Consider the following 23,511-nt stretch of genomic DNA (forward strand, 5'->3'; position numbering starts at 1 on the left):
CAGTCTAAAATAAAAGGCACGGTCCCCTGTCTTCAAGTATGTTGCAGTCTAGTATGTCGGTAGCTGATTAAATAATCACAATACAATACCCTAACTTTTAAGGTAGAGAAAGTGAGAAGTGTTCCTGTCTCAACTGGGATCAGAGAAAGCTTCCCGAACAAGAATGGTAGAGTGAGAAGTAGCTGAGTGATGTGGTGCTCTACAGGGCAAGAGATATTTTTAGCAAAAAGAACAGTCTGTCTAGGAAAGAACAGACACACAGAAGAGTGTGGCGCATCCAACAAATTACAAGGAACTTATACAGTTGGAACAAATTAAGCATATGTAATTATGGATCCAGTTTACTTACAGAGTAAAGGGAAGCTAGGAGTAAGTCAGAACATAACACAAAATGACAGTAACAAACATTACAAGGCTTCTGTCTTTGGCAAACAGGTAGAGGAGTTGTCCCCAGAATATGGGAACACAGAAAAAGAGAAAAATACAAGAAAGGGAAATGATCAGTTTGTAGATCTATTGGGATTGGGAGTTTAATACTACTACTACTACTACTACTAATAATAATAATGGCTACCATTTCTGTAGCATTTTTTGAGTTAGAACACTTTATCAGTTTATCACTTCAGATGCATGTACTGTTCATCCAGAGTCTCTGAGAAACATAGAATTATTTGTATTACTTTCCTTATAGTTTAGATAGGCACATTTAACCACGAACCGGCTAAGTGACTTTCTCAGAATCATTTAGGTGATAAAATATTACACCGGGGATTTAATTCAGTTTTCAGGCTTTGGCCCCAGATTTTTCCTATTACATCATGTCAGAGTTTCCAGTAACAAAATAATCGTGGATCATAAACATGTTGTGCAAAAACCATCTGAAAAAGGGATAAAAGAAAAAAAGGACCCCAAATCCTGTAGTTTCTTCCATTGTAACAATTATTATCCTTTTTAAAAGATTTAAAATTAGGACAAGTAAGGGCTGGGCGCAGTGGTTCACGCCTCTAATCCCTGCACTTTGGGAGGCCTAGGCAGGCAGAACACATGAAATCAGCAGTTAGAGACCAGCTGGCCAACATAGTGAAACCCCATGTCTACTAAGAATGCAAAAACTAGCCAGGCCTGGTGACACAGGCCTGTAATCCCAGCTACCCGGGAGGCTGAGGCAGAAGAATATCTTGAACCCAGGAGATGGACATTGCAGTGAGCCCAGATGGTGCCACTGCACTCCAGCCTGCATGACAGAGTGAGAATTTTTCTCTCAAAATAAGGTAAAATTAGTACAGGTGATAAAAGTTTTTTGGAAATGAAAAAAGCTGCCTAGATCGTTACCAGCATGCCTCATTTTAAAAGACATACTTTCATTTATTTTCTTTTACTAAAATTCTGACAACAATCTGTTAGAGGCCAGCCACGGTGGTTCACGCCTCTAATCCCAGGACTTTGGGAGGTCAAGGTGGGTGGATCACCTGAGGTTAGGAGGTCGGGACCAGCCTGGCCAACAGGGTGAAACCCCATCTCTACTAAAAATACAAAAGTTAGCCGGTCTTGCTGGCACGGGCCTGTAATCCCAGCTACTCAGGAGGCTGAGGCCGGAGAATTGCTTGAACCAGGGAGGTGGAGGTTGCAGTGAGCTGAGAGCACACCACTTTACTCCAGCCTGGGCGACACAGTGACACTCTGTCTCAAAAAAAAAAAAAACAAAAGTGTTAGGAAATCCACAAGGAAATAGTAGGTCCTGTTTTGAATCTGAAATATATGTTAATGAAAATATGTGAAAGACACTCAGTATTCATAGCCATTATTGCCAATATGGATAATGACAATGCAAATAAATTTAGAAAGACACATTTTACCCTCTGTAACTTGATATTTTAGAATGTCCTTCAGCGTTTTCTATAGTTGGAATAACTACCAAATTTTCCAAGACGAGCAGAAATGTTACTTCCTCTCTAAAACATTTTCTAATTGTGCCTAACTGGTCACCACATATTGAACATTTAACATTATATGACTGTTTTTAGCTAAAATGTCTTTCTCTCCATCTAGAAAGTAATTTCCTTTAGCACAAAGGTCACGTCTTAATCATTTTTTGTGCCTAACATGGAGACTGTTAAATTCACTGTTGAAGAAGACTGATAAATGAGTAACTAGATGTACACAGAGAATGAGGTTATAGCTGCAGAGACCTTGTGCCTGCACCTTTGCACAAACCAATACACTGGTATGTTAATAACCTGCATGTTTCAAAGAGAAGAGTCATAAGGGAACTTTTGTTATGATGGAATGAAAGGCAGACCAAGATGAAAACTCAGTTTCTGATTTCTGTAGAGGAACACAGAAATATTTCATTAAACTATATATTCACATAAGAAAAACTTTTCTTAACCAATTTTTTAAATCTATCCAAACAGCTCATTTCAGTATTCTCATATTCAGGCAAAAACACGCAGGGAAATAATATAAATGATTAATTTTATAATTCAAAGTCAGAGATAATTGCAGGTGGAAGGAAAAAACTTCTTCAAATTTAATACTTGAATTCAGGAAAAAAATAGTAAAAGCTGAGAAAGACTTCTATTTAATCAATTTTATAGAAATACAATGTATAATATTCAACTATAAAAGACATTCTCAAATTCACAGAGGCCTATTGTTATGGTTACAAGCAGACATTCTTTTATGTGCTTATACTTCATTATATCTCACAGAATAGGTACTATTTGGGGCTGAAGTTTTACATATGAGATTGGGGTAAACATTGCATATTATCTGAGTGCAATTTAGATCTCTTTCAGCATTTTCACTGCAGTTGTCATTTTTAGCTTTAATTATTTATAATACATTTTTACATAGGTAATTTTTAAGGGTTTCATTTCAGAAGTTAAAATTACCATTATGTTTAGCACAATCTTATTGACAAATTTGAAAAAAAAAAAAGTACAGCAATGGGGCATAAGTATGGAAAGGAAATGATATCTAGCCAACAGAAGTTAGCTACCACTTATTGAGAGATAAAATAAATCCTGTGTTTATGAAGGCTCATGCTTACCTGAGTACAGTTGAACACTTTCCTTCAGTGTAGTAGAGTATTATCCATAATATTCTTCTGCTTGATGAGTATTTAAATAGACGAATCATGTAATAACTTACATAATAAAATCAAGGCAAATTATGTCCGAAGATATATACAATCCAGATGCAATAGGTAGTCTAGTAGGAGAGTATTACTAAACTAAAAATATATTAATATGCATATTTCATATTTAAGTCAGATAATAATAATAGCTAGTATTTGCTGAGCACTTGCTACATACTTACCAACGTTCTACGTTTGTTTCATATATTGTCTCATTTAATACTCACAGTGACCCTGTGAGAAGAAACTGTAATTGCTTCTTTTAGACATGAGGCAATCCAAGCTCAGGAAGGCTAATTAAAGCTCCTAAGTTCACATAACTAGTAATGAGAGGACTTGGGATCTGAGCCCATGTAATCTGTTTCTAGGATTTCTTTGCTTCAGATGCTGTATAGTGCTTGTTAGAAGAGAAGTCAGTGTACAGATCTAGAAACCTGAGTCCTTGTTCCAAGTTTCCCCATCATAATACACAAAGCAGATAACCTTTTATATTCTGTTATCACTTTATCAGGGAAAACTTTAAGCTATATGATCTCCAGTACCCTCAATAACCAGAATTAAAATTCTAAATTGGCACGGTGGTTCACGCCTGTAATCCCAGCACTTTGGGAGGCCGAGGCAGGTGGATCTCAAGGTCAGGAGATCGAGACCATCCTGGCTAACACGGCGAAACCCTGTCTCTACTAAAAATACAAAAAATTAGCCGGGTGTGGTGGTGGGCGCCTGTAGTCCCAGCTACTCGGGAGGCTGAGGCAGGAGAATAGTGTGAACCCGGGAGGCGGAGCTTGCAGTGAGCCGAGATTACGCCACTGCACTCCAGCCTGGGCGACAGAGTAAGACTCCTTCTCAAAAAAAAAAAAGAAAAAAAAAAATTCTAAATTGAGTTATACTTTGTCCTAAAATCTGAAAGAAATAAAACGTCATTTTTCTCAAGAAATTTATAAGGCGGTTGTGAAGATAAGTTTTTTTTCCAAAGAACTATTTGTAAGCACAACAGTTTTTCATGCCTTCCTCCATCTAGGTAAAATTATTATTCACTCTTTTGTACTTCCATAGTAAAAAATTTTTATTAGCTGAAAAGTGAAAATGAGACTGTAATGAAAAACTCTGATTTGAGCTAAATTTCACACAATTCATAAGTGGGGAGTAATTCGGAGAGGTATATTTGGGCCCAGTAAGAAAGGGTTTTCATTCGAGGGAGAGAATTTCAGTTCTGGAACTCTTAACCAAACTTATTGAGTGTGATGTAACAGATGTTGGACTTCATGAAATAATATGCTTTTTCTCTTCTCGGTGTCTTGGTTCATAGTGATGGTAAGACTACCAGATGAAAAATTTCAAAATACAAATGAAAATTTAAAATTGCAATTATATGGAAGTTAGACCACTTGAAATTTGTAGTTTACTTAAGAAACATTATTATTGACATCTAATAATTTTCAATGCTTTTATTGATAGCATTGATCACATGTACTGATCAAATTTAATGGAGAAAAACCCTTTTTCACTTTTGAGATATTTAAATTGCAAGTACAATTACATGTAGAGTAGCTAAATAGAACTATGATGGCACTCTATAATTAAACCAGTTTGGATGTGTTATTTTTAATGTTATAGAAATCACTGAATTATTACTTTTAATTTTTATTTTCTTATATGCAATTCTTAAAAAACATAACATGGTATATAGAAGCACAAATAAATTTAATCATATCTAAGATGTGAGAGAAGCTGGAATAAATATATTACATTTCAGATAAATCAAAAATTAATATGTTAGTATTCCCAAGATTCAAGGTCAGTAAGGCAAAGAGAATTGTTCTGATTTATTTCAACAAGGTAAACTTTTTATTTTTACTTCGTTCTGATTCAGTTTCTTCTTTTGCATCTCTTCTGTGATGATCCCCAGTATAGGCAACAAGGTACTTCTCCATAAATTTATTAGAAAGGATTGAATTGTATGTTTTCTTAGAAGATGTATTTCACTGACGTGTTCACTTTTCAAAAGAAAACTATACCAAAAATAATTCAAGATTTTAAAAAGCATAGCATCATTTTTGAGGGGCTTAGGTTCTATTATTATTGATAATTTGAGATTTTCAAAGTATGTGTAAAGTTAACATGTATATACAAAAACACTGGGTAGGAATTCCAGTATTGCCCTGTGTGAACTTGACTTTGTGTTACCAGACCCAAGTTTATTTTACATTTTGACTTTCAGAGCTCTTTGAATCTCTGTTCATAACATTCCACCTTTTGTTTAGGTTTTATCAGAAATATATTTCTTCTTTTTTAAGCACCATACTTCATTAGTACTTCAATGATAGTTTGACTGTCAAATAACTTTTGTATTATCTTTATAAGCCATACCTTTATGCAAATCAAGAAAATGATTGTCAAAACACAATATTGTGTGTGTTCTTTACAATGATTATTTAGGTTAGCTTTGTATTTGATAAGTGGTTTTTTTCCTGAAAACTCTTTCCTTTTTAGTATGTGGTTAAAATATCTGAACATAATTATGTCTGTCAGAATTTATGTGAAAAAATTTCTTTAAAGAATGTTTTAGATTTAAATTGAATATACCGGTTTTACAATCATATAAAATATTTTCAAACCAAATTATTTTGATGCAAATCTTGTAAATCTGAAGAACTAATTGCTGAGTATTATATCTGGCAAAAAGAAAGAATGAAATAGAGAAAAATCTACTTGTGTTAATAGATTTCAGTGTCAGAGTTGGAATGTGAAAATAACATTAAAGATCCTATAACTCGAATCTTTATATAGACAAGGAAACATCTGAAACATAAAGTAATCTTTCTTGCTTTGAGGAAAAAAACAAAAAAACAAATGGCTTAATCAAACAGAGAAAAGTGTCTAAGTAATCTGCCGCTTATACGTTATTTGCATTTTATCGGGTGTAATATTTATACTGAACTCAACCTAATTATATAGTATCAATATTACTTAAGTCACTTACTGTTTTTTCCCCACTTTCTGAACTGTCGTATCTAGAACTTCTGATAACATAATGTAAATCACTGCTGTCCAGTAGAACTTTCTGTGATAATGGAAGTGCTGCATATTTATGCTGTTAGATATGATGGCCACTAGACACACATGGTTACTGAACACTTGAAATGTGACTCGTGTGACCAAGAAGCAATACAGTTCATTTCATTTTAATTAGTTTAAATTTAAACAGTTATAATTGGTTAGTGGATACCATATTTAGCAATGTATAAATGTGCACCTCCATAATTCCTTTTGAATTTTTCATTGATAATACACCAAAAGAGAAAGTATATATAGTGATAATTTTATTCCTTCAACATTGATAGGTATCTTTTGAAACTTTACATATATTAGTTTTGAACATCTATAATTGGTTAACACTTATGATATTATTACATAATATTGTTATATATGAGTTTGTGTTCTAAAATAAACATATGTTTAAAGTTATATGAATATTTCAAATCATACTAGATGTGTAATAAAACACCATAAGAAATTTTGCATCAAAGGATGTTTCTTAAAAGCTGCAATTCAGAAAAATGGCAAGAATTAATGTGGGAACATTTCAGCAAAAAAGTAATATATTGTTTGATGTTTTGCTCCCAGAGAATCTGTAAACAAAATGGTTATTGATTTTCTTTCCTAGATATTTGTATTGGATTGACTGCTGCGAGTATCCTCATATTGGCCGTGTTGGAATGGATGGAACCAATCAGAGTGTTGTCATAGAAACCAAGATTTCTAGACCTATGGCACTAACAATAGATTATGTTAATCGTAGACTCTACTGGGCCGATGAAAATCACATTGAATTTAGCAACATGGATGGATCTCATAGACACAAAGGTTGGTCCAGTAGCATAAATATTCTAGTATTTTACCAGGTCATAAAATATTTATTTAAAAATATATATTTATTTTATATGCTTTGTCTCATAAAACATATTTAATTTAAGGTTACGTTGTTATACTTCTTTATGAAAATATTGGTAAATTAGAATTAGATGTATTTATTCAAAAATTATATGTTATGCATAAGATATTTTACACTATCAATGTTTTCTTTAATTGTATTTTTCTAAATAGATTTTCTAGTAAATGGGCAGTAGTTTTATAAATTAATATTCACATGCATCCCAATTGAATTGAAATAGAAGGTTATTTGCTTGTGAATATGAGGCTATTACTGCAATCTGCTAGGATTTCAATTTTCTTAAAAAACTGAGTAAAAGTATAGTTTTATAAGTTATCAGTTAAGCTATGTACATGACTAAAGTTATTGTTACCTAATCACAGCAGCAACAATAATTAACATACAAAATAGTAACAGACAGTGATATAACAGAGAAGACGTCACGTATAGTTAAACATGACATGGATATAGCAGAAGCCACAAATGACTCAAATTACATCAAAACGTTTTAGGTAACAGGTAGCTTTTTAAGAATTAGATTTTTTCCTGAACAAACAAATGAATTTTTATTGATCTTCACTAACCTAGTGTCACCTTTGCTATCAGGGGTTTACATTTCCAAACATCACTTAAAATAAGAGTTTCAAAGCGAGGTCCCAAATAAAGTCTACATGTTAATTCAGTTTAGCTTATCAATTTACTTCCTTCTCTGGCATTAAGCTTAAGACAAAAACACCTGGAGGAGGGAAGGATGGGAAATGTTAAGGAAGAGAGGATTATTCTTAATCATCAAGTAATACTCTGCCAGTGTGTTCCAGTGTGGAATAAAGCAATGACTTTAAAAAGAAAAAAGGTAAAAGGCACCAAAGTTACACCACTTAATAATTTTACCTATATTCCTGTCAGTTGATGTTTAAACAAATACATCTTTTCATCCTTCTAACTAGTAATGTTGACAGGAAGTTTTTGGAGGCGCTTTCTTAAGGGTGAGAATATTGTAATACAAAGAGTGTAGTTGGGTGAGTCACTTACTTAGATGTTGGCATTCCAATTATGGAGATAAAAAACTCATCAGGATGCAATTTAAGTGAAAAATTATTTAAAGAACACTTTAGGATTTTAATTACAGCAAAAGGAATGTTGACAGATTGAAATCACACCTAGCATTTAGAAGTTATATCTCCCCCAAAGAATCAATAATGAAATGTTCTGCCTCATTCTTGGGTTGCATAATCGAAAGTTTTATTGTGACAATCAGTATTTTTCCTATGTAACCATAAACCTTTTCATTTTTCGCCTCCATATAAAGTGCTAAGTGGTTGTACATGTATTACTTTGTGCTAAAATTTCATTGCACAACAAAATTTATATATATATTTTATTAGGTAGGTGACTATTTAAAAACACTGCAGTATTAAATATTTGCCTGTCATTTGAGTCTTTGAAGTCTGAATAGCTAAAATTGTTAAAAAATATTAGATCTATTAGAAACTATTGACTTCATCTCCTACTTATTATTAAAAAATCATGTCACTTATGTGGTGACTAATGCTTTGATAACCTTAATACAAAATTAAGTGCATGTTAAAGTGTCAATCACAATACTGGTGGTGACTTTGGATAGAGAGACATGTGTAACAAGTAGAAATGTTACTAAATGTATTAAATAGTAAAATATTTGGCTGAAAGATAGTCTAGTATGATGTTATTAAAAATTTCAAACTTGATTTTGAAAATGCATCAAAACTTAAATGGGAAGAAAAGTAGAGTTGCAGCCTTCAGAATATTTTCTCCTGAAGGTTTTCTCAGAAAGGCTAGTGAAAAATTCATTAAGTGCCTTATCAGGCATCTGCCAATATCTGAGCGCAGGCCAATAATTATCTGGTAGTTACTAATGAGGTACTAATTAGAGCCAGCCTGAATTATGCCAACTCTACCATCAATGAAAGAAAGAGCCATTAATTTGCCATGTTTGTAAAGTGGAATTGGATTATTCTACTTGCATTTGCCCCATAAAGACAAAGGATGCTATGGTTTGCTAGTTGTTTATTTGCAGGTGGAAAATGAGACATTTATATCAATAACTTTTGTGTTACTTCATCACTAGCCACTTTTTTTAAACCAGACCAATATTATTTTTCTCATTTATTATATTTCTTAAAACTGAAATCTGAGCTAACCAGAACGATGAGACATGCCAATCATGACAAAGTAAATTGAGAATATAAAAAATGTATGAGGCTTTTCAGAACAACAGCCCTTTCTCATAAGCCAAATTTTAGAAACGTTAGACCTTGGACTTTATGGTTTAAAAAGCTGGGTATTTTCCCCCCAAAGATATTCCAGTTTACACCACAGAGTAATTTTATAAATGAAGCATTATTTTATTATTATTTGTCTAGTCCAAGAATATCTGAGGTTTCTAAAAATTCTGTGACTTAAACAAAAGTTCAGATTATCTCCAAGGTACATGTGCCTTACAATTTGTTTGAGAGCTTCCATTCCTCTTTCTTTGCTGCCTGATCTATCCTAATTCACCCTCCTGCCAAATCCACACACCACATTGAAAACCTGAACAAAAAATTCCAAAATACATCAGTCAATTTCCTAGCTTAGGAAAATTTAGATGCAATCTTAGTCACATGAACCTCTCCCTAATCTTTATCTCTCTGTATCACTCTATTGTTATTCACTATAGTAACATACGATATGATATTAATAATATAATGATACAGTAAAAGACATGCTACTGAATCAGTCAGTATATTTTAAATTACATCTTCATTAGTTTATTTTATTAATTGCTCTGATTTCTTCCTTTTAACTATGCCCATCATTCATTCATTCATTCATTCATTCATTCAATATTTACTGACCTGTCTTTCTGTGCCATGCACTATGCTAGGCCCTTGGTGTTGTAAAGATGAATGAGTCTCCACCTTCAGAGAATAACTCAATTGGCAAAACAAATATGCAGGTAAAGACATAAATTAGATTGGGGGTAAGAAGTATGTGCAAAATATTCCAAAAATGCAGGCAGGAGTACTGAAGACTGCTAAAGTGGGAAGATCTTTGAGCAGTTTGAGAGATTTAGTAAAAGCTCCCCATAGAGGGAAAATGTAAGAAGGATTCTTCACACAGAGGGAACAGCATGTGCAAAGATGTAATAGAGTCTTGAAATAGCATGGGGTTTACTCAATTTGGCTATGACTGGAAGTCATATAAGAAGGAGATAATGACACTAGATGAACAAGGGCAAATTGGGGCCAGATTGTCACAGGCCTTGTATGCTAAGTAATTTGGAACTTATCCTTAGGTCACAGGGAGCTATTGATGGTGTTTAGTTGATGGAGTGCTGTTATTAGATTTGACAACAGCATGCGAAATGAAAGACCCTGGAAGGGCAACCAATTTAGAGACTGTTAAAATATTTTAGGAGAAAATGTTTGAAGTGATTATAGCTGTGGGAATGGAAATACAATGTTAGGTTCAATAGTTATGTAGTAGATCAAACTGGAGATATATATAAGCTTAGAAATACTGGTAGTGGCATTATAAAAATTAAGTAAATGATTTATATTATTATTGAATTAGCTAGGGGAAAAGAATTACAATATTTGATGACTTATTAGTTTTGCATATATTTGTACATTTTAAAAAAGAATTAATAGTGCCAAACTAAGCCTAATTTAGATATTCAGAATCTCTGTTACGATGCTGTATTTTGGTGGGAGATGCGTTAATTTTAACAGCAAAAGTGCTATTCTAAAGACGTGGTTAAACATTATATATTATGCCCTTCCCTAAAAGGCATTTCAGTAAACCTGATAATTTAACTAGAATATAGTTCGCAAATAAGTGACACTCTTTCCTCCTACTCTCTCTTGAGACATGGAATAGGTCCAGTGAGAGACTTGGCAATTTGAGGGTGTCATCTAGGTAGAAATATTCAGTTTTTAAATACATTGTTATACGAAAACAGACTGATCCTAATATATGAATAAAAATATTCTTCTTGTAGGTCCATATATTTGGGTTTGATTCCTAACAACTCCCAAAATGAAACCCTCCTAGGAGAATTTTAGGCTTTGATTTTAGATAAGAAGTAATACGCCTCTGCTGGAGTACTGATCTTTCAGTGAAAGGATCTCCTCAAACTGGAGAAAGCAAACCTTTAAGATCTTAAAAGAACTCTGGGAACCTCAAGGATCTGGGTCAGGTTGGGATGGGATCTACCGCTAACTAGCTTATTCACCCTGAACAGTGTAGTTAAATTCCCTGGACCTCAGTTGCCTCATTTGTAGAAATAAGGGTGTTGAAAAATATGACACGAAAGGGAAGTCCAGAATTAGAACTTTAAACCTCCAGTTACATGGATCAATCAGCACTTTCAGAATCTTTGCCAAATCTCCACGTTTTAATCTCAAATGAGTCTTCCTTAATTTAAGCCTAAGAGAGGGAGTTTGGAAATCTGTAATAATTAAATGCTTTCTCATTCAACCTTGATGAAAATATCAAACTGCCAAAACAATCCCCAGTCCGGAGTGTTATCATAAAGATTACTAACATATTTTAAAGTTGAACACTTGTAAACTAATCAAATTAATGATGGAGGAGAAAACCTATACTCTTGATCATTACCTTGTCCTGTACATTTTACACATAGTATTTATTTTGTCTTTTAACGGACATTTTCTTAGCCTGCTAATGAGATTCCAAGAACAGGGGTCATCCTCTTATGAACTAAGTCTTTTATTAGAAGCCTACTGATTTCAAGGGACTGTGCTTGATTCAATATGTGCTCTTGTAATTATTCTACCAACCTATATATGTAATAAGTGCTATTAAAGCCATTTGCCAGCAAGGGAATATGTTCAAAGAGATTAAGTAACCCGTCCAAAGTCACGGAGCTAGTAATCAAAAGAATCAAAATTTGAACTGAGATCTACCTAATTCCAGGACCTGCTTTCTTTCCAGTTTTCACACAGCACCCTTGTTTTTGAACAGACAATTGAAGATTGAAACCTACTTGTTAGAGCCTCTAATATTAATAGTTATAGCATAAGTGTACACTTACACAAATAAAGTTGAATCCATACCTGAAATCTTTCAGATTGATTTAAGTATTGGACAGGTAAATTGCATAATATATGAGGAAAAAACACACAAAAGCAAAGCCACTAGAATATAATTACTATAAAAGAAAGCATGTATCTCAGTAAATCCAAATATTTTTTGTATCTTTTACAAAATGAAAAGAGCGGTGATGTTGCTTTAAAATGTATACCCTGTGTCTTAGTCTGTCTGGGATGCTTTAACAGAATACTATTGGCTGGATAATTTATTGCATACATTTCTGGAGGCTGGGAAGTCCATGATCAATCAAGGTGCCAGTAGAATCAGTGTCTAGTAAAGGGCTCACTGTCTGCTTCATAGATGGTTCCTTGTTGCTGTGTCCTTTCACGGCAGAAGGGGCTAGTGAGCTCCTTTGAGTTTCTTTTATAAGGGCACCATTCCCATTTATGAGGATAGAGTCCTCATGGCTTAATCACTTCCCAAAGGCCCACCTCTTAGTACTATCACACTGGGTATTATGTTCCAATATATGAATTTTGGAGGGACGTCAACATTCAGACCATAGCATTCTATCCCTGGGCCCCCAATATTCATGTCCTTCTTCTGTGCAAAATACACTTATTTGATCTCCATAGCCCCCAAATTCTTAACTTGTTCCAACACTAACTCAAAAGTCTGTAGTCTTCTCTATATCTTTTCTAAATCCGATATGAGTGAAACTTAAGATATGATTTATTGTTCTCCCGCTGTGAACCTGTAAAATCAAACATGTTATCTGCTCCCAAAATACAATGGTGCACTGGGCGTAGGATAAACACTTCCATTCCAAAAGGGAGAAATAAGAAAGAAGAAAAAGGTAATAGGGTCCTGACCAAACACCAAAACCAAAGAGGAAAACATTAAATCTTAAGGTTCCAAGATAATCTTTTCTTAAGAGCCTATCTGGTGAGAGCTCAGAAGAAGAGGAAAGCTCTAGAGAAAGCCTTCATATTATTGAATAAAATCCTCTAAATTTTGCCTTCTGGACACACTGGTGTGGCGATTGGGCCCCAAAAGTTCCAGGGGGGCCTGCCTCAATAATTTTTCTGGGTGTAGCCCATTTTCCACCTCTTATGGGTTCGAATCTCATGCCTGTGGCTCTCCCAGGCTGAAGTTGCAAGCTGGTGGCTCTAGCAGTCTGAAGTTTCCAGGTGACTCCACCCCCACAGTTCTGCTTGGCATTGCCTTATAAAGGACACTGCAGTGGCCCAACCCCATGGCTCCATTATGCATTGCCCTAATAATAGGAGCTCTCTACTGTGGCCCCACCCCTGTGGCAGTTGTCTACCCCAACCCCAAGGCTCTCTGTGGCATTTTTTGAAGTTTCGATCAAGGCAGCCAGGCCCTTGCTGCATGTGCACTCTGCATCCTGGTGGAAATTGCAGTGTGTGAACATCACCAAGACTTACTATATTTGACTTCCAAAGGGACAGCCTGAGTTGCATCAGGGCCTGCTTGCACCACACCTGGGCTGGCTAAAGACCACCACATGGAAAAGTGGGGAGAAAAGCCTTGAAATTGTTCTGCTTCCAAGCCTCTGGCATTCTGGGCCTGTGATGGATGGGGTAGCCTTGAAGACCTCCAAAATGCTTTTGAGGTCATTCTTACATTGTCTTGATAAGTAGCACCTGGCTTCCACCCATCTATACTAATCTCTTTATCAAATGATCCCTTGGCCACACCCTTGATATTCTCTCTCTCAAATGCTTGTTCATTCTTTACAAGATGGCCAGGCTGACAATTTTCCCAATCTTTTTCTGCTTTCATTTTGGTTTTAAATTCCATTTGTAATTCCTTTCTCTCCTTGCATTTTACTATAAACAGTGCAACAAAGCCAAGTACCTCCTTCAACACTTTACTTAGAGATTTCTTCTGGCAGATATCTTATTTTATTGCTGTTAAGTTCTGCTTTCCACAAAACACTAGGATGCAAACACAATTCAACCAATTTCTATGTCGATTTCACTCATGAGGGTAGAACTCTCATGACAATCATTTCTCAAAGCCTCCACCTCCACCTCCACCTTTTAAGACTTTTTTTTTTTTTTTTTTGAGATGGAGTCTCCCTCTGTTCCCCAGGCAGGAGTGCAGTGGCTTGATCTCGACTCACTGCAGCCTCTGCCTCTCGGGTTCAAGCAATTCTCCTGGCCCAGCCTTCCAAGTAGCTGGGATTAACAGGCACCTGCCACCAGGCCCAGCGAATTTTTTTTTTTTTTTTAATTTTTACTAGAGATGGGGTTTCACCATGTTGGCCAGGCTGGTTTTGAACTCCTGACCTCAAGTGCTCCACCCGCATTGGCCTCCCAAAGTGCTGGGATTACAGGCATGAGCCACTGCACCAGGCCTAATACTGTTATATGAGATATTAGGTGTCAACATATGAATTTTGGGGAGACACCAACATTAAGACCATAGCACCATGATTTAGTGGGATAGTTGCATATTAGAGTTTGCTATGTTAAAGTAACTACATTCCCTGCATATAAGAAAAAATTTGTTATAAATTTGAGATTTTTTATTGATTTTATGCATTGCAAAAAGTATAGCCTTCTCTGAATGGATTGTCTATTAACATTAGTTAAAAATATCTCCTGAGAAAAATTTTAGAAATAACATTTCATATATACCTTAGCTTAGAGATTTCATTTTCCATTTAATGAAAAGAAAGGTAAATATTAGAAAATTCTATTTTGACTGAAGTTTATTTTTGACCACTTGTATCAAAGTAAATAAATTCAGATTTAGTTCTTTTCAATTTTGGTTGCTTGTGCCATTGAACTTCCGATATTCTAGGCAGGTAGGTAGTATTTTGGAAAAGAAAAGGCTGAAAATACTGTGTGAACATTAATAACAAAAGGATGAACTAAGAAAAAGTTATGTTTGACCTTGAGTTTTTAAGTTTATTTGTTCCAATAAATTGTTTTTTTCAGGATACTCTTCAGTGTATCCAAAAATGATTTAACTTTGTGTTAAGTCAGTTGGTTATATACATATTTTATGCAGCATTTTGGAAAAAATTATACTCTAACTGTTAATTTTCTCTGAAGAGTAATAGTTGGGTATGATTCTGAACTATAGTTTACCACTGAACTCTTTTATATTTTTTGAGTGAAATTGTTTAAAATTTCTAGCAATTATGTTCACTACAGCTCGTCATTTAAAGGATAACTGTTTCTATACCCCTAGACCTGAAGAGCCTCATATTAAAGTGTCAATATTGTAGTCTAACTCTGTTGTTTGTTTATTGCTCTGGGAATCCAGTTTGTGTTGTGAGGGGGCAGTTCTGTGTTTGGATTTAAAAATCTAAATCATAACCCATGCAGTGTTAGTCTAATTAATTTTGGAAAAAGGAATCTAGATCTCAGCATGTTACTGGTGAAATGGCGTGAAATATGTTGTAAGAGTTTGTTCTGAAGACAAAAATAAAAACACTGAAAGAGACAAATAGAATATTTGGTGTTCACATATTCTGAAACCCAATTGCATTTGGATTTTTAGAAAATTTAGATATCCACTGTAGCCCACCAAAAAAAAAAAAAAAAAAAAGGAGGAAATTGAAATAATACTTTCCACCCCCCGACCTCCACTATTTTATAATATTCTAGAGTGTTTCTTTCTTGGTAAGATATTGCATTTTAGTACTTTTGAAAAAAATTCTATCATTCACAGTCCATTACAAACAGTAGATTTCACAGGCTATTTTATGCCAACGGTGTTGATGTGCTGCTGTTTACAATACAATAAAAGTTAATGGAAGGGAGCAAAATACAATTCAATTACTATAGAAATGTTTCTAAACCAGTAAAATAAATTGAAATTAACTGCCATTTCTAAAATGTCTTAGAATTTCAGTGTCAATCATGTATTTCAGTTTTGTCCCTTGAATGCATTAAATTTGCATATATGTTTAGGGAGTTTTTTTTTCTTTTGCTGTTTTTTTTTTGCAAATGTCATGTGTTCCACATGCTTGTAAAAATAGGGACTTTTAAGTATTACCCTCGTTTGAGTTATCAGTCATTTTCAACAATCTCATCTATTCCAAATACAAGGTGGTGGAATATGCGAAAAGAATAAGTAGATTAGGGATCAGTAGGTTTACTTCAGGTCCAGTTACTTCCTAATTTAGGCATGTTGCTTTGCCAGACTATTGTGCAATGTTCTTCTTCATAGAATAGGGCTTCTATTTATTCAGTGATTTTCTAACATTTCTTAACAGGAATTTGGCCGAGGTTGAATCCAGGACAGAGGACGACTGTTCTATCAATTCTCTCACTTACGCTTACTTTGTGCTGGGACTACCTAGAACACTGATACAGTTTGGATATTTGTTCCTGCCCAAATCTCTTGTTGAATCATAATCCCCAGTGCTAGAGTTGGGGCCTGGTAGGAGGTGGTGGGTCATGGGGCAGATCCCTAATGGCTTGTGCTGTCTTCATGATAATGGTCATTTAAAGGTGTGTGGCGCCTCCCCACTTGCGTCTTGCTCCTGTTTTGCCATGTGATGTGTCTGGTCCCCCTTCTTCCTCTGTCAAGATTATAAGCTTCTTGGTGCCTCCCTAGAGGCCTAACAGATGATGCCAGCACCATGCTTCTTGTAAAGCCTGAAGAACCATGAACCAATTAAGCCTCTTTTCTTTATAAATTACCCAGTCTCAGATATTTATTTGTAGAAATGCAAGAATGGTCTAATGCAAACACATTTGAAAATGCTTGTAATATGTTACACTCTTCTACATTTTTATTTTAGAAATATATTTATAATTGCAGGAATATGAGAAGACCAGATACTAAACTCATGTAAATAACTATACTTGATATCTGTCCCAGAGGCAAATGCTTTTCAAAGGCTTCAGTTTTCATTAAGACTCTCTAACAAAGAAATTCCTATGTATATGTGTGTTGAATATAATAATTCTTATAGTAACTACTTATAGTCAGGTTCAGACTATCACATTTCTGTGTACTGTGAAGGGTTTATCACCAGCAGAATGGCCCAGAAAGTTTCGAAGCAAAAGGAATATACTTTACCAAGTGCATGAACCAATGTTGCTTTGTTTACTTCACAGGTTAGAGAGAATTGTCATCGTCCTACTAATGTATTTTTAGTCAGTCTTGTTTTCAAAACAAGTGTACTACAGTTTAGACAGTCTGCTTTATAAAACTTCACATTCATTAACAGGAATACTCTTTGGGTGGTAGATATTGAAATGGCTACATTTGACCTTTATTATAAGCAATTTAAAAATAGGTAAGAGAAAGGAAGGGATTAAATGATATTAAATTTAATATTCCTAATCTATATGGAGGGTACATATTATTTGAAATGAGAACATAGACAACATGAGGCAAGAAATACTAGAAAATAATGGGCTATGCATGCCTTCAGCTCTAATAATGGCTTAAATCTAAAAAAGATTTCTAAATACAGTATGAATTTCTTTTTTATTTATTTATTATTATTATTATTTTTTTGAGACAAAGTCTCGCTCTGTCACCCAGGCTGAAGTGTTTAGTGGCACAATCTTGCCTCACTGCAACCTCTGCCTCCCAGATTCAAGCGATTCTTCTGCCCCAGCCTCCCGAGTAGCTGGGACTACAGGCATGAAGCACCATGCCCGGCTAATTTTTGTATTTTTAGTAGAGATGGTGGTTCACCATTCTGGCCAGGCTGGTCTCGAACTCTTGATCTCAGGTGATCCACCCACCTCAGCCTCCCAAAATGCTGGGATTACAGGCTTGAGCCACCACTCCTGGCCACAGTATTAATTTCTATGCTTTGACATTATGTATTACACGTATTTAAGTGTCCCAGTAGAAACTACTATACTAAGGAGAGACACAAGTTTATTTTGGACATTTGATCAATATCAGTATTCAAAAGTTAGCATATAATCTACCTTCAGGCACTGTCAGCTCTGATCTTCCTGAACTGTGACATATACTAAAAGGAAAAGCTACTTTCCATCCCAGCAAGTTCTCATTGAAGGACTATGATATTTAATACCGGAAAAATAAACTTTCAATATTCTATCATAACAGTTGGAAATGTTGGCCATCCTTCATGTTCCTGTCATTTCTTAATGCTTTTGTTTGTTTTGAAAAATTGATTTTGGACCTTGGTGCCTAAATTTTATTTGTGATTCTGTTTGTTACTATCAAGTAGGATTGCATTAAAGAGTAAGCAGGCAAAATGTTCACAGAGGCAAAAATTAAACAAAACGCTTCAGAGCTGCTCGTTGTAGGTTTTAGGAAAAAATTTTTTTAAATGGTTTGCACAGGAGGAGACAAAGGAGACATGCATAATTATTAGCAAAGAGCAAATGTCCTTGGCCCTAAAGTTATATAAAGCATGATCTTTTTCTCCCAGGTGTTTTTAACTAAAGCTCTGGCTCAACGATCCTTCTCTGGAGATTAGTCTACCCTGGCCGTTTTCCCACCCACCCACTCTTTGTCACTCTTCATCAACTGGAAACCATTATCCACCCACCCTCCCACTGGCCACTGTCATGAATCTTCCACTTTCTTTGTCACGTTAAATCACTTTCTACTGCCATCTAATATTATCATCTGTTTACCAGACTACAGTTTTTCGTAGCCTTTGTTTAATCTCACCCCATTTTTTCAGTGTTGTTTTTCTTTCTCATCACTTTCTTTTTGTTTTTCATGTTATGTTACTTTAAGTCATGCCCTATCTTCTCTACACATCTCACTGTGCTCCTATTCTTCTAGAAAACTATCAGGGGAAATTATTAGTGTCAGGGTCTCTCAAAAGAGGGGATCAATGAGCATACTTGGTTCTCTCTCCTGAAGACAGATGGTGTTTTAGTCAAGCTAGATAATCTGCACCATATTACCCAGGGAATGGGTGTCATGGATGGTTTTTGATTTGGGAAGATATATGTTACATGAAAAAAATATGAGAAATATTAATTAGTGGGAGTTCTAGTTATCCTGGCTTTGCCTGTTTGCCCTCTTCCTGTGCCAGAAAGCTGACTTACGTGCACTACCTCACCCAGGCTCTTTTACCTTCCCACATCAAGTTGGATTTCCTCCATGAATTGCATTGCACGGACATTAGATAGTAGACAGAAAAAGAAGTCAGAATATTTATTCATCCCCTTTCCATCTACGCTCAACTATAATGATTTAGCAGTGGCTGAGCCTATCTACTAAAGACCACTGCTTTTGTTGGATGGTTTTATTCCCCTCAGCTGCATTTTTCACTAGCTTCTGGTAACAGACCTAGTAAAAAGCAATGCATTATTTGTACCTTTGCATGTCCATCTCTATAAATAATTCTTTATTACACTCTCTTCAACTATCATTTAAAGATATGTTCTCTATTTTCTGCAGCAATTCTGACTAATATAAAAGAGATTGGAAAGGATTAAAAATAAGGAGACAAGTTAGAATAATTTTGCAGTATTCCTGGTGTGAGGGGATATGAGCCTTTACTTGGGATAATGGCAGCAAGAATTCTTTTAAAAAATGGAAATGTCTTAAAATACATTAAAAAGAAAAAGATAGTAGGATTTAATGTTTGATTTGATATGTTTGTGAACTTTAAAGTTTTAGGGGATTACCTTTCCAAACATAGTCATAGCGTGAGGGATAAGTTGACCTTAATGGATGACTGATTGTTTAGGTATTTCCTTCAAATCAATATGTAAACTCTTTATAACTCAAGTAAATCAATTCTAAGCTCATGTTACTCTGTAATCTTGATTCCTTCATAAAAGTAATAACAGAATTTGGTGATTGCATTCTATATCTTATTTTTTACTTTTGAAAATATGAATAAAGACTTTATAACCTTTTTTTTTTTTTTTTTTTTGAGACGGAGTCTTGCTCTGTTGCCCAGGCTAGAGTGCAATGGCGCGATCGCGGCTCACTGCAACCTCTGCCTCCCGGGTTCAAGGGATTCTCCTGCCTCAGTCTCCCGAGTAGTTGGGATTACAGGCGCCCACCACCATGACCAGCTATGTTGGTATTTTTAGTAGAGACAGGGTTTCACCATGTTGATCAGGCTGGTTTCGACCTCCTTACCTCAGGTGATCAGCTTGCCTCAGCCTCCCAAAATGCTGGGATTACAGGTGTCAGCCACCACGCCTGGCCTATAGTCATTTTTAAAAAATAAATTACAGTGATTGCTGGGCATAAAGTAATATTTTAAGATAACATTTAGATTCTTAAAGTAAATCTGGGGAGATAAAGAATGGAAAATAAGATAGTATTACTAGTGAAATGTCTATTGACATACTAACTCAGTGCAGAAAGCCCTGTCAAAACTACCAATATCCTAATGCTGTATCCTCCTATAACATTAACTATGAGATTTTAACTCAACAAGAGCTGAGAACTGTGTAACTGGGGCATTTGTTTCTTAAGTGTTTAAACTAGATTAGTCAGAAAAACAAATTTAGAATGATATTACCCAGAAATATACTTATTTGGCATGATAAATGCTAACTAAAAAAATGAATAATCAAGAGTATTGTAATAGAGTATATCAAGCTGTGAGGCAACAGTTAAGCCAAAATCATGTTCTGGATGGCCACCTTTTCTCTCTCTCTCTTTCTTTCTTTCTTTCTTTCTTTCTTTCTTTCTTTCTTTTTTTTCTTTTTTTTTTCTGTTTTGAGTCAGACTCTTGCTCTGTCGCCCAGGCTGGAGTGCAGTGGTGCAATCTTGGCTCACTGCAACCTCTGCCTCCCGAGTTCAAGCGATGGCCACCTTTTCTATTTGTCATAATTACATTGAGCTTTAGCAGGATAGCATCCAACTCGACTCAAAGGGAAAAACTCCCAAAAGGAGTATTTCTTTGATTTATTTGTTTTTGCCAAATATCAACCCTTTTCTGCTGAAAGATACAGTCTATGAAATAAAAATTAGGAACCTAGTGCTTGAGTGGAATTCTGGAAACAGTATAATACATAATGCTGTTAAACTGAATAGAGACTTAAGTATAGTAAGCAGCTTTTAAATAGGCTTTAGATATATAGTCAGTACCTGTGAAACTACAGCTCACACAGCAGCTCTGTTTATTCTTTTTTGTGTGTCTACTGAATACCTGTAAATGAAAGATTCATTAAATGTACTTTTCACATTTCTCTGTTAATTAAGCAAATGCAGTTTTATATAGACAACTGGTCATATAACTTTTCTCTTAAAAATGGTAGTCATCATCATTTTTAGGCAACATTGACTACTTTTCCCCTAAACTTAACGACACCTCAGCATTAGTTAAGGGTTTGTTTGTTAAATGTTTCTCCCATACCTTCACATTTCATGTTTATTTTTTATTAGCTCCATGTACTTCCTGTCTTAGTCTGGTTTTTGTTGCTATGACAAAACACTACAGATTTGGTAATTTACAAAGAAAATAAGTTTAGTTGGCTCATGGTTCTGGAGGCTGGAAAATTCAAGAGCATGGCACTGGCATCTGGTGTCATCCCATGGTGGAAGGGTATCACATGGCCAGAGAGCACACTCCGGAGAGAGCTAAGATTCAAATACCAGTACTTTTATTTACTAGTTTTTTTCTACCTCTCTTTTGCCAAGTTACTTACATTTTCCGCATCTTAGGTTCCTCATCTGCAAAATGAACTTTACGTGTATTAGTCCATTCTCACCCTGCCCTAAAGAACTATTTGAGACTAGGTAATTTACAAAGAAAAAATGTTTAATCGACCCACAGTTCCATAGGCTGTACAGGAGACATGGCTGGGGAAGCCTGAGAAAACTTACAATCATGGCAGAAGGGCAAAAAGGAAGCAAACATGTCTTCACATGGCAGCAGGAGAGAGGGAGTGTAGGGGGGAAGTGCTACACACTTTTAAACAACCAGATCTCGTGAGAACTCACTCACTTGCAGGAGAATCGCAAGGGAGAAATCCGCCCCCATGATCCAATCACCTCCCACCAGGTCCCGCCCTCAACACTGGAGATTACAATTCAACATGAGATTTGGGTGGAGACATGGAGCCAAACCATATCACTACTACTGCACAATAGAGTTTTTGAGAGTAGTAAATAAAATAAAATATATAAATTGCCTCTCCCACTGGCCTAGTTCTAGTGTACCCAAGTGCTTAATAAATATCACCTGTAGTTACTGCTGAATAATTAAAAAGACTTACTTTTGAAATGCTAATTGGCAGATTCTTAAAATAACTTTATTTTTCTTACAAAAGTAAACTGAATCTCTTATGGGTTGAGATCGTTGAAAATGATGATTAACTTTTTGAGCCCATATTTAATGACTTAACTATCACCTTTGCATCTAACGAGATTCATATTAAATATTTCGAGGCTTTCATCATTTCCTGTAAATTTTTATTTTATTCTAAAAATCTTGAAATCTACATATAAGGTGAAAGGCTCTTATGATAATCACCCATCACCAAGATTCAGTTAATTATTAACATTTTGCCACATTTATTTCATCTTTTTTGTATGAATTTATACAGCCAAAGAAAAATGGTGGGAATAGTTTATATAAATAGCTCACACATAATTAATTATAGTAAAGTGTTCTTCTTTTCATTTTATCTAATTTCACTTATTATTTTAGTAATGGTATCTATGTCTGCAAGAGTACATAGACAATTAAGTTGTATGCACATCTAGATTTTTACATCAAAATTCAAAACATCTAAAGTGTACAAATCTGGATTTTTGAAATGTTTACATCCTTCATATACACAGTATCTGTTCTGAGATGAATTTCTAGCTAGATTTTATACTATGAATAGTATCCAGTGACTTAATATATGACTTATGTTGAGGTTTCTAATTTTATTTCTTTTATTTCTATTGTCTCTTAGTTGTAGTGAATTATCTGATAACATTAGGCCTTTCAGAATACAAATAAAAAATCAAAAAATTTAAAATATCTACTTTAGTTGATAATATAAATTTACCCAGCATTTAAAAAATAAGGCTGTAAAGCTTCCTATAAATAGTAAATTGTATTTGAAATTTTGATAGTTTTTCAGTTACTACTGAATGAGGAATATGCCAAACATTAATTTTCAGTCATTAAAATCTAATTAAGAAAAAAGTAAATCTTACTGGAAATATAGTACCTTTTATCATTAATGAACATGTCAGAATTTCTAAAAGTATATCTCAGAATTAATACAGAGAAATAGTATGTTTTTATAAGTTAGGGAATTTTCAGCTTCTCCATTTATTATTTGTCAATCTTGAGAAAACAGAAGCACAAAGAAAACTCTATCACTGTTTAAAATTATTTAAACCCAAACCACTGAACAAATTTACCATATCTTATTTACTGGATAGGACCCTGGATTCTCTCAAATGA

The 23,511-nt window shown here is 34.8% G+C and overlaps 1 protein-coding gene across 2 annotated transcripts in view; it reads left to right on the forward strand.

Annotated features, from left to right (window-relative positions):
• The window catches only part of LRP1B (LDL receptor related protein 1B), a 1,938,417-nt gene that overhangs the window by 1,672,850 nt on the left and 242,056 nt on the right, over positions 1-23,511 (forward strand). For both annotated transcript variants that reach the window (XM_058434432.1, XM_032145942.2), the window contains exon 60: positions 6,807-7,006. In XM_058434432.1, coding sequence (XP_058290415.1) covers positions 6,807-7,006 — 200 coding nt within the window. The remainder of the gene's footprint in view (positions 1-6,806; positions 7,007-23,511) is intronic.

This window comes from Hylobates moloch, unplaced genomic scaffold, assembly GCF_009828535.3.
Source record: "Hylobates moloch isolate HMO894 unplaced genomic scaffold, HMol_V3 SCAFFOLD_24, whole genome shotgun sequence".
In the NCBI taxonomy this organism is placed as follows: Eukaryota; Metazoa; Chordata; class Mammalia; order Primates; family Hylobatidae; genus Hylobates; species Hylobates moloch.